Below are 11,203 nucleotides of genomic sequence, written 5' to 3'. Positions count from 1 at the left end.
CTAGTGCAGTCTGTGTACAGCAGTATAACAGCCATTAATAATATTTTAATATCTGGCAACACAAATGATATACTACACAGTGAACATGCCCAAATTGTGCTCAATTGTGTCGTTTTTGAGGCCAGTGTTTAGCCTCAATCGCAATAGTGACCCTTAGTCTCCACCTACTTCTAAAGATGTGTGGTGGAGAGTGTTGTGTGTTCCAGCATCAACGTGTGGCACGGAAGCTGCTTTGCTGCAGACAGAAAAGCTCTGCAGAGGGTGAAGGCTGCACAGAGGATTGTTGGAGTCAGCTTCCCCAGCACCACGGACATATACACCTCCAGATGCAGGAAAAAGGCCACCTGCATCAAGAAGGATCCCACCCACCCAGCACACGGACTTTCCTGCTCCCCTCAGGCAGGAGGCTGCGGAGCATTAAGTGCAAAACAACCAGACTGAGAAACAGCTTTATTCCATAAGTTGTAAGACTCTTAAACTCCACCTAGCCAACACACTGCACTGACACTTTACAAGGACAATTACTGTTTAAAAAAAACACTATCACTTTACCTGCACTGAGACACTTTACCATGTAACTGCAGTTCATTCATACTCAGTTGTGTAGCGGCAACTGTAGAACTGGCATTTTGGTTCTTTTTTATTGCAATATTACAAACATATACTGACATGCAAAGGTTTATATAATAATTACATTATTCTCATCATATATGAAGGAAATAAAGAGAGGGAAATATTTTTATAGGTTTCCAAAATGGTGGCTACCTTCAATGAACAAATGTCCACAATTCAGGGCTCGTCCCAAATCGGTAAGTGATAATATTTCACTCTTTATCGTATACAGTTTGCTTCTTCTTAATAAAGGCTGTATGCTATACATATTGCATGGGTTTTTTAATAATAAGTAGACTTGTTAATACCTTTTTAGTCTGTATTTTACCCAGCAAGCTAAGTCCATAAAGCTAGATAGCTAGAAATGCTCTACAATCTGTGACTGTTAAAACGTTAACTGTTTTCTGGCTTTTTAATCAGTATTTTCTAACTGTCAAATTAGGATAAGAACTGACATATAGCTCTGGAAAAAAAATTAGAGAGCACTTCAGTTTCTGAATCAGTTTCTCTGATTTGGCTATATTTATAGGCATTGTTGTTTTATTCTATGGACAACATTTCTCCCAAATTCCAAATACAAATATTGTCATTTAGAGCATTTATGTGCAGAAAATTAGAAATGGCTGAAATAACACAAAAGATGCAGAGCTTTCAGACCTCAAATAATGCAAAGAAAACAAGTTTTAAGAGTTCAGAAATCAATATTCAATATTTGGTGGAATAGCCCTGGTTTTTAATCACAGTTTTCATGCATATTGGCATGTTCTCCTCCACCAGTCTTACACGCTGCTTTTGGATAACTTTATGCCACTCCTGGTGCAAAAATTCAAGCAGTTCAGCTTGGTTTGATGGCTTGTGACCATCCATCTTCCTTTTAATTACATTCCAGAGCTTTTCAATATGGTAAAATCAAAGAAAGTGTTCTCATTTTTTTTCCCCTGACAAACTTAAAAATAAATAGTATTAGCCTGTACTCCCACCAATCTCTGATACACAGAGGGCACTTTTATTATCGTTAGTGTTATATGTAGGATCATGGACGGCTGGTAGAAGTCAGTTAAAAATCCTATAATGTGGGTTTTCACTGGTACAGATAGGGCACTAGTACTGTGTGTCTGTGGTGTGGGTTTAGGTTAAATCTCCGATTTCTCACGCAGAGTGAGAGAGGCGAATGTGCGGAGCTGAATGAATGGGCGGAAAGAGAGAATTCAGCGGGGCTTAAAACTCCCAGTCAGAGAGCTGCAGGTACACACTGTGGCGTTACACGCGCTAGCAGGACCATCGATCCGGAGGTACGTGCTGTGTGTTTATTAGTGTTAGAGCTGATTGTATTATTATTCCTGAACACAGGGTCTGTGTTCAGTCTAATCATCAGTGAAGGGACTTCTCAGAGCTCTGTAGTGTTTTTCCTGCGGCAGGGAGCTGTTTAGAGTTAGCTGAAGCCTGCTGAGTTTCACCATATGTTAACCTAGCTAACCGATGTTAAGCTAACTAACGTTACTCTGTTACACAATCCAGCTCAAGACCAGTTTGGTCATCCACAGAAAACATAGTTTTAGTTAACTAGTTATATATTGACCATTTTTCCGGATGACCTGCTTTGTGATGGATTTGTTTCTTAGTTCAGTGCTCAGTATGAGCTAGCTGGCTAAAGACACCATTTAGTGTTTCCCAGTTGTTGTGGGCTTGGGGGGAAGCTAGCTAAGATATGTACGTAGGTAGCTAGGTTATCACTGACAGCACGTTTCAGCTAGGCTAGCTAGCATAGCTAGCTAATGTTTACCCTCATCTTAGTAATCTTACCCTAGGCTATTTAAGTCAACCAACCGAGTTAAGTTGGCTGGTTAGCTAACTAGCTAGTTTCTCTGTTTATTGGCAGGCACTAGAAACAGTAACGTTAAATTAGTTAGCTAGCTAGCCTAGTTAGGGCCAGCTAACATAGCAGTGCAGTGCAGAAGTGGAGTCAGCTAGTTCATCATGTTTCACCATTCTGTGTTTTCCAGTTGTGGGCTTGCTACGGTAGGTAGTTAGGTTATCACTGACAGCACGTTTTCAGCTAGGATAGGTTGCTAATGTTTACCCACATCTTAGTAATGTTAACCAAGGCTACTTGAGTAAGATAACCGAGTTAGCTAGGTTAGCTAGCTAAGCTAAAGCTAGTTATTTCGTTCATTAGTGGACAGTAGAAAAAGTAGTTAGTTAATTTAGTTAGGCCCAACTAATATAGCAGTGCTAAAGTAGGATTGACTAGCTCATTCTCTGTTTAGCTAGCTCACATTAGCTTTAGCTAACGGTACGATAGATCCTCTTTTTTTTTAGCTAACTCGCTTAGTTAGTTTTGAGTGCCTCTTCTCGCCTTCAGCTAACGTTAGATAACCAAGTTATCTAACCTCTGCTGCTTTGGTTTGTTCTAGATTCCTCTGTTTTGAGGGCATCTCGAGTTCTCGGGGCTCTTTAGTCTCTCTGCTCCTCCAGCTCTGCTGACTCCTCCACGCTGTGCTGCAGCGCCCACACCACTAGCTACCACCACCACCACTACTACCAGCAGCAGCCGCCGCCGCCGCGCATCCTCCACACACTTCGCTGCATCTCAGGGCGGCCAGCGGTGTGTTTATGTCTTTGTTTTACGCAATCAGCGAGTACCTGGACGTCAGGAGCTGCGGATGGGAAAGGTATGGTGGTTGTTTCTTCACTATAAACGTGTGTGTGAACGTGCTGCCCCCCGTCTCCCCTCGGATTCAGCTAAAGTGTGGTCCAAAATGGCGGCCTCCTCGTCTATCATCTGGCTGTAGTAAAACTCACTCGCAGCTTCTGGCACAGTGTGTGCTTTCTTGGCGGGGAGAGTGACGCACTCTGCAGCATGCCACACTCAACCCAACAACAATTTAGTCTCCTGAACTTTTATAGTCCGTTCTGCCATGCTGAAATAAACCCAGCAGCCCTTCATGTGTATCTGAGCATGTCGAGGAAACGCGTGAGTCAGGGTGAGTCATGACATGTGGCTCTACCTTCTTTATATTGTCATTTCCCAGTGGAAATACATAATCAGGTTAAGATCGTATCAGTCTCGTTATTTTTCCTAGATATGTTTAAGACTAGTGGGATTTTAACCCATGAGAGCACAGACTTAATTCTGAATATTGATATCAAATTGAAAATTGAATCAGAGAAATTAAAGCAGGTCATTTATGTGTTTTTGCTTTTTCTAACTTATGACTAAATATTTTTATCATGACAAAATATTTTATGACTTGAGAGAAAGTCATGATCTAACAAGGAGACTTACAATTTTACACAAATACAAAAATACACATTTTTAAAATGATCTAGTTGTGTCTGCAGCGGTAACCCAGCACAAAACAGAATTACACACTGTCCTGTGATGCTCTCAGGATGTTCAGTATTTGTAATTTAAGGACTTCGTGACTTCGTGATGGACCGAGTGCTATAGGAAACTTTTACACAGATTTTTGAAGATCCTGCGAGTCATTATCATGGGCTCTTTTGGGTTAAGCAGTTTTCTCCTGTTTCTGAAATTCAGCTTATGAGAAATTACCCTCTTTCTCACTTTGATCAAAATAACATCTCAAATGTGGCTCATTTCAAAGTCATTTTTAGGAATAAGACTCATGATAAAAAATCTCATTTTTTTTGTATAGATATTTTTGTATAAATATTTTTAGAAATATTTAGCACTCGTGTTAAACTGGTGTTCATCTCATTTTTTTGTCCATAGCAGGTTTTTAGGGGTTAGATTTCAGCAATCAGTGAAACAAAATTTATCTATTTTGGTTCTAATATAGGAAAACGTTATTCCTTGGGTGTATATTAGGTATGTATTGGCAGGAACAATATTTAAGCAAGGCAATGTGTTGCAATTTGGTTAAATTAATTCTAGAAGAAGTTATAGTATCAAAAAGATGTTTATTCAAATCTTTTGAAAACAGTTTACAAAACAAATCATTCAAAACAGATACAATTGTAAAACAAAAATCCCAATACTAAATTGATATTTTTACACCCCTAGCATATTTTGATTGACTGGGTGAAAGTTGAGTTGTACAGTAAACAGCTGTTCACATGAGATAAGAAGGTTCACTCTGCCCATGGGTGGGAACATTTTGGGTGGATTTCTAATTTTGCTCTTATGAAGTTACTAGCATGGTGTGCCCCAAATGACCCCTTACACCTCACTCATCTGTGCCTTTTTTTTGTTTTGTTTTGCAGAGCTGTTGGACAGCTGTTGAAACCTGTGTGTGGGGAACCTAGCCTCCGAACTTGCAGTTTAGCGCCTGAGTGGCCATACCTTTTTCATGTCAGAGACACAGTCCTCTTGCAACCGTTTATGTCCTCCCCTCCTTTTGAGACAGAACAGACCAAAAATTGCCAATTCAAGATCTTCTCATCTTGCTGATAAACCCTACAACAGGCAAAAATGTCTGTCAATGTCAACCGCAGCGTTTTGGACCAGTTCTACCGCTATAAAATGCCCCGTCTGATTGCAAAGGTGGGTCAAGCCACTCCATATTGTATTACTGTTGCTGTCTATGTATGCAGCCCAAATTGATTAACTTTTTTGTGTGATATTTGTTTAGGTGGAAGGCAAAGGCAATGGAATCAAGACCGTCATAGTCAACATGGTTGACGTTGCTAAGGCACTGAATAGGCCTCCGACTTGTAAGTGTTGCCTAAGACGTTTTGGGTGCTTTCAGAGAATGTTTTATAAGATTATTAAATCTCTCTAATGCATAATGCTTTCTCTAGATCCCACCAAGTTCTTTGGCTGTGAGTTGGGAGCCCAGACTCAGTTTGATGCCAAGAATGACCGCTACATTGTCAATGGCTCTCACGAGGCAAACAAACTGCAAGACATGCTGGATGGTTTTATTCGCAAGTTTGTGCTGTGTCCTGAGTGTGATAATCCAGAAACTGATTTGGTAAGTATGAGAAACCTTATGCTTTATACAAAGGCTTGTTTAGACCAGCTAAACCCCCACAGCCGTTCACACAATAGCTCCTTTTTTTTATTTATTTATTTATTTATTTATTTATTTTTCTTAAACAATTTTCTTAACTGATTTGATTGTAGAATAGGTCGTAACATTTTTACTTATTTTATCCTGGTTGACCAGGGTGGAACAAAGCTTGCTTTAGCTTATTTATTTTTAAAGCCAACATTTGACTGTCCTGTTTTGAATGTGTGAACTTGGTACCCTCTGTGTTGGCAGCAGGTTTGTATGCATTGCTGATTGTGCAGGATCCTGTGAGGTCACCAGGACCATGCACCCACAAAGGTGGTGTGCCCTATGTGCCAGAACAAAATGGCTGTTCATAAGTGCTGACTTGACAGCTAAATTGTTGTTGGCTTTTTTCTGGAGTTCCTGGAGACTCAGTCAAGCTGTAATTGAGATGATGTGTAACAAAAGGGAGTCACAAGGACTGTCAAATGCATCACCCTAGTGTTTCTGCAGAGGCAGTGATATTGAACCTGTGTGTGTGTGTGTGGACAGGGAAGGATTGAGGAGGACCTGCTTGTGTTTTTGCAGTACAGCATTCATGGTCTTGAATAGTCTTAGTTAGCTGCTTTTCTGCTTAGGCATGCTTTTGCTTCAGTGGGCATGTATTGTCCCCAGCAGTGACATTTGCTTTTCTGAGATTTGGAGCAAGAAGATACTGTTTTCTCTTGTGGGAGGAAAGGCATAGTCCAAATTGTCCAGATTGTTTTACAAATGAAGCCTTTTTTCTATTTCATTGCCACCTCTGTGAAGAGTAGATTTTGTAATAAATCGCAATAAACACATGTTCAATATTGTCGTCATGCTGTGTAAATTTAAATAATTTCTTCATTTTACAGCACATCAATCCTAAAAAACAGACCATAGGAAACTCCTGCAAGGCCTGTGGGTACAGAGGCATGCTGGACACCAGACACAAACTGTGCACCTTCATTCTCAAAAATCCACCTGGTAAGTTTGTTTTATTAATTTATTTTTGGAGGGGAGGTATAAGACCGCAAATGACCATTTTCCTGATCCGACTTCCTCATACTGAGGGTATTTTCCCACCTCCAGGGCTGATTTAAATTGGATTTGATTTAGTTTGCACCTGTTTCATTTTAATTGGTGTTAATACAGTAATCACTCTGCAGACCAAAACAACCAGACTAAATCTTTTTGGCAGGAGGTTATCTCAGTCTAGCCCAGTATTAAGTGATCATGTGATGAGAATAAACCTGGTAGCCAGGTTTAACCGCAACCCGAGGGGAAACACTCAATTAATAAACTTTTTATGCTTATTTAGGAAAAGAGAAAACTGATTAAATGTAAAACCCTGATTATGGTTTCTAAATAAACAATAAAAAAAGTCCTAAATTAGTTACATAATGTGCATTATGTTGTTTCATATTCAATAATCTAGTTCACTGACTTTTACTGTAGGCTTTTATGGGGCCTGCGCAGGTCCAGATGAAACTGTCTGGGGAGCCTTTCTGCCCTATGTAATACTGGAACTTTTGGTATGATTCAGTGTTCTTTGATTGCCTTGTTTTGGTGAAATAACTGCATTGGTGTCTGGAGTCATGGGTAGTTTCCCATGGTAATGTGCACCTACTGAGTGATGAGTAGAACTGAAAGACTAAAGAAATTACCAAATGCATGGGTTGCCTTGGATGGATTGTCTGTATATGGCTTTCTAACTCAAACCCTTTGACTAAAGGCAGACAATCTGGAATGTTTTGTGGAACCTAGTGTTTTTATATTTATAAAAATATGTTTGCAGTTTTGGAGGCTGTAAAAATCGTGTTTAAGCCCTTCAGCTTTGTTTTGGCATGTGATGGGGCTTTGCACATTCTTTCACCTTGTGACCAATCACCCTAACAAAATTTTAGGTTATACACAGACCTACTGTCTGCTGATTTGTTTTTCTAAACTCCCTTTTCTGTAACAGAGAATGAGAGTGGATCTGTCAAGAAGGAGAAAGAAAAGAAGAATCGCAAAAAAGACAAGGAGAATGGCTCCAGCGGTGGGGAGGCTGGAAACAATGACATTGATGCCCCTGATGCTGTGGTAAGTACTGTCTATGCTAGCCTGTAGAATATGCTGAATGCTAGTGTAGTTAAGTAATGTGTGTAGATGCCACTGCAGACTGAAGGGGTAACAAAGCCGGGTGCAAATCATTATTAAATAGAATGGGTTAATTGGAGAAAGAATAAATAAATTACGTAAATGTTTTAATTTTGGCCATAATATAAAAAATAAAATAAAATAAAATAAAGGGATTTTAATATTAATTTGAACTCATTCACCTTGTGTACATACACATAGCATTTAAGAACACACTTTTTTTAGGCACATATGCAGAAGTGTAAACCAGCTTTAGAATAAGAAATGGAGGACCTGTTGATTTTTGGTATAGTTAGTTGAGCACTCCATGTCATTAATTTTTCTAGATTCTTCTCATCCTTAATACTATACTCGGGTACATAATGTCATAATACCATCATATGTTGATCCTGTCCTTTACATTTTGATCTGCTTTGCACTGGTTGGTTAGCATATCACCAAGAATCAGGAAAAAAACCTTTTGTTGTAAACATGTTTTAAATGTATGCTTTGGGTAGGATGGGGATGACGACGATGAAGACTGGGCAGAAGAAACCACAGAGGAAGCCCAGCGGCGCAGGATGGAGGAGATCAGTGAGCATGCTAAAGGTCTCACACTGAGTGAGGACTTGGAGAAAACTTTGGAGGAGAGGGTCAACATGTTCTACAACTTTGTGAAGGTATGACTGGGTTTATTTGGTTGTGAAAAACCTGGAAAAGTCATGAAATTTGAAAATAAGTTTCCATGCCTGAATAAATGTTGGACAAATTTAAATACTGCGAAATGTTTGGAAAAGTCATGGAAATTTGCTCTACAATCCTTAGATTTTCTCCATTTGATAAACATTGACGCTATTTTAAGCTAAGCACAGAGTTAATTCAGTAATTTAGCCTTGCACAATGGAGCACTCAGGATCTGAAGCACATTTTATTATTAAAAATTGTGTGTCAACATTATCATTAATCTTAGGCCTACTATAATCAGTTTTGATTAGTTTTAGTTAATTTAGGTGTTATTGTCTGCACTGATGTTTTTTAAAAAATGTATGGTCTTGAAAATTTGCCTTGAAGACATGGAAAAGTCATAAAATGTCATTGAATTTTATTGGTTAAAGTGTATGAATCCTGCATTGAACCCTGTATTGGTTTGCTACATTTATTTTTAAGTCATATTTTTGAAAATAAGGAATGTGCTCAGTTTGGAATTTGATGGAAATCATTTTGGCTTTTCTTTTTCTTCAACTTTTATAGCAAAAGAAAGAGGAGGGAGTGATCGATTCCATTGACAAGGAGATCCTTGCTGAAGCAGAGCGACTGGAGGTGAGGGCAATGGGTCCACTCATCCTCAGCGAGCTGCTCTTTGATGAGAACATCCGTGAGCAGATCAAGAAGTACAAGCGCCACTTCCTCCGTGTGAGTACAGCTGCAGTTTCTCTGTTAGATTTATTCAAATTTAGTAGGGACCTTGACTGTTTCCATAAAGACTTTTTACAAATATATTCTTTTAGTTATTTGTAGTTAAAAAAAAAAACAAAAACATTTGAAGTGTACTCTATAAATAGTTCAGGTATGTGTTTTGAAGTCAGCTGTTTTTTTATTCAATTTTTTTTTTTTTTTGCAGTTTCTGTAGCTGACTTCTGATTTTTCTAAAAAAAAAAAATTTATCTATCTTTGTCTGTCTCCAGTTTTGCCACAATGATAAAAAAGCTCAGAAGTACCTCTTGGGTGGTTTCGAGTGCCTGGTAAAGCTTCATCAGAGTCAGCTGCTGCCCCGTGTCCCCGTCGTTCTCAAAGATCTGTACGACTCGGACCTGGTGGAGGAGGATGTCATACTCGCATGGGCTGAAAAGGTGAAAATTAAAGCACCTATTTTAAAAGCACAAAGGGTATCTGGCCTGTAACTGAACACAGTTAACGTGCAAAATGTGTTTTTTTTTGTGTGAAGCTTCAATCGTCAACTAAATGGCTAAAGTATGTCTGATATCCGTTCCAGGTTTCTAAGAAGTATGTCTCCAAAGAACTCGCCAAGGAGATCCATGCTAAGGCTGAACCATTCGTGAAATGGCTGAAGGAGGCAGAGGAGGAAAGTGAGGGCAGTGAGGAAGAAGAAGAGGAAGATGAAGACAACGTGGAGGTAATAACAGATTTTGTTTAAAAATTAAAGGAAACAGCTTTCTCAGACTTATGTTTTGTTTCTACTGTTGTATTAAATGTGCGTCGACTTCACTGCTTTATACATCATTTTATTACTCCAGCACTTCACTTTGTGGTAGGCAAACTATGTCTAATTTTAAAATAAATGGCCAAAGTGTACGCAAAAATATTTAGTGCAGTTGTGAGAACATGATTTGGAATTAAGCTTACCGTAGTTTCTGTGTTATAAGGCACACCGGATTATAAGGTGCATTATTTTTAAGTAAAACATTGGTGTCAATCTACAGTTTTCTGGAGAGAAATATGTTAATTTAGGTGAGTAAAGTGCTTCTGTTTTACAGTAAGCTTTGACTTCCAGATTTTTACTAAGGCTAGCCAGACAGCACTACACTGAGGAACCCTGACTGTTCTGGTAACCCAGGGTATTAGCTAGTGATTGGTCCCATATAGCTTGTTTTAACACAGTGAACGAGAAGGCTACATTATACTCTCCTTTGAACAGCAAAAAAGCTACTAAACATGAGGTAACCGCATGGCCTCCATCCACATGGTTGGGAATGTGCTTGTAAACTCACTCAAAGCTGTGCACCTCAGTCCAGCACAGTTTTGTGCAGATATTTCCACTAACAGCTAAATTCACGCTTTTGATCCTAGTAAAACACTCTTATTTACCTTTTCAAAAAGCAATTTAAATGCCTGATTAAAGGGCTGATTACTGTTCTTCTGTGTTCCTTGGGTTTTAAGTGCAAGGCGCTGACGTTTTTTAATATCGTGATGTATATCGCCGGAAAAAACATTTGCAATGTAAATGATTTATTTTTATTATTATTAATTTTATTTGGTAATTACGACAATTTTCGGTAAAATTTAAAGAATTTACATGTAAAAAATATGGTAAGAATAGACAAAAGACCTTCCCAGTAGAGACCACTGTTATGCATACTGATTTTATTATTATTTTTTTTTTTATAAATAAACTTGTGCCTGTTTTTTGTTCCAAGGTGGTGTATTCCTCTTCTGCCCGTGAGCTCAAGATGGAAGCAACAAAACCAGAGAAGTCTGAAAAAGAAGAGGATGACATTGATATCGATGCCATTTAAAAGTAATGAAGTTGCCTCTCGACACTGGTCAGCAAAGCTGCTGGTGGTCAGATGCATGCCTTCACATCATTTCTGCTCCTCCGCTGTAGGCCTGAGTTTAGTACTTTGCTAGAACGCCTTATTTTAGTGATTTCACAAGCCCTCTTGATGAACTGCTTTCTTTTATCCCTTCCTTGTATTTTTTTTTTTTTCTTCAACTATTAAAGAATGTTTGCCAGTGACTCGCATTTCTTTGAC

General features: G+C 38.9%; 1 protein-coding gene across 3 annotated transcripts; it reads left to right on the top strand.

The window, feature by feature from the left end:
- The first annotated feature begins 1,760 nt into the window (after positions 1-1,760).
- On the top strand, positions 1,761-11,187 carry eif5 (eukaryotic translation initiation factor 5). Of its 3 annotated transcripts, XM_015607694.3 has the most exons (12): positions 1,761-1,904; positions 3,027-3,284; positions 4,840-5,119; positions 5,208-5,289; positions 5,377-5,549; positions 6,467-6,578; positions 7,558-7,676; positions 8,231-8,392; positions 8,964-9,125; positions 9,398-9,562; positions 9,706-9,846; positions 10,868-11,187. In XM_015607694.3, exons 3-12 carry the CDS (start codon positions 5,048-5,050, stop codon positions 10,964-10,966), a joined length of 1,287 nt encoding a protein of 428 aa, XP_015463180.1. In that variant the 5' UTR covers positions 1,761-1,904; positions 3,027-3,284; positions 4,840-5,047; the 3' UTR covers positions 10,967-11,187. The 3 variants fall into 3 exon arrangements, with proteins under 3 accessions (XP_015463180.1, XP_022519416.1, XP_022519418.1); XM_022663695.2 differs by lacking the exons at positions 1,761-1,904; positions 3,027-3,284 and adding an exon at positions 3,496-3,596; XM_022663697.2 differs by lacking the exons at positions 1,761-1,904; positions 3,027-3,284 and adding an exon at positions 3,566-3,586.
- The last annotated feature ends 16 nt before the right edge of the window (positions 11,188-11,203 follow it).

This window comes from Astyanax mexicanus, chromosome 1, assembly GCF_023375975.1.
Source record: "Astyanax mexicanus isolate ESR-SI-001 chromosome 1, AstMex3_surface, whole genome shotgun sequence".
In the NCBI taxonomy this organism is placed as follows: Eukaryota; Metazoa; Chordata; class Actinopteri; order Characiformes; family Acestrorhamphidae; genus Astyanax; species Astyanax mexicanus.
Note: the sequence above shows the minus strand (reverse complement) of the source record. Positions and strands in the feature narration are given on the sequence as shown.

Excerpts from the sequence above, each read along its gene's own strand:
- eif5 (XM_015607694.3), top strand. The coding sequence starts at position 5,048 with ATGTCTGTCAATGTCAACCGCAGCGTTTTGGACCAGTTCTACCGCTAT. Across the intron at positions 5,120-5,207 it reads TGCCCCGTCTGATTGCAAAG|GTGGAAGGCAAAGGCAATGG; the intron begins GTGGGTCAAGCC and ends ATATTTGTTTAG. Across the intron at positions 9,563-9,705 it reads TACTCGCATGGGCTGAAAAG|GTTTCTAAGAAGTATGTCTC; the intron begins GTGAAAATTAAA and ends TATCCGTTCCAG.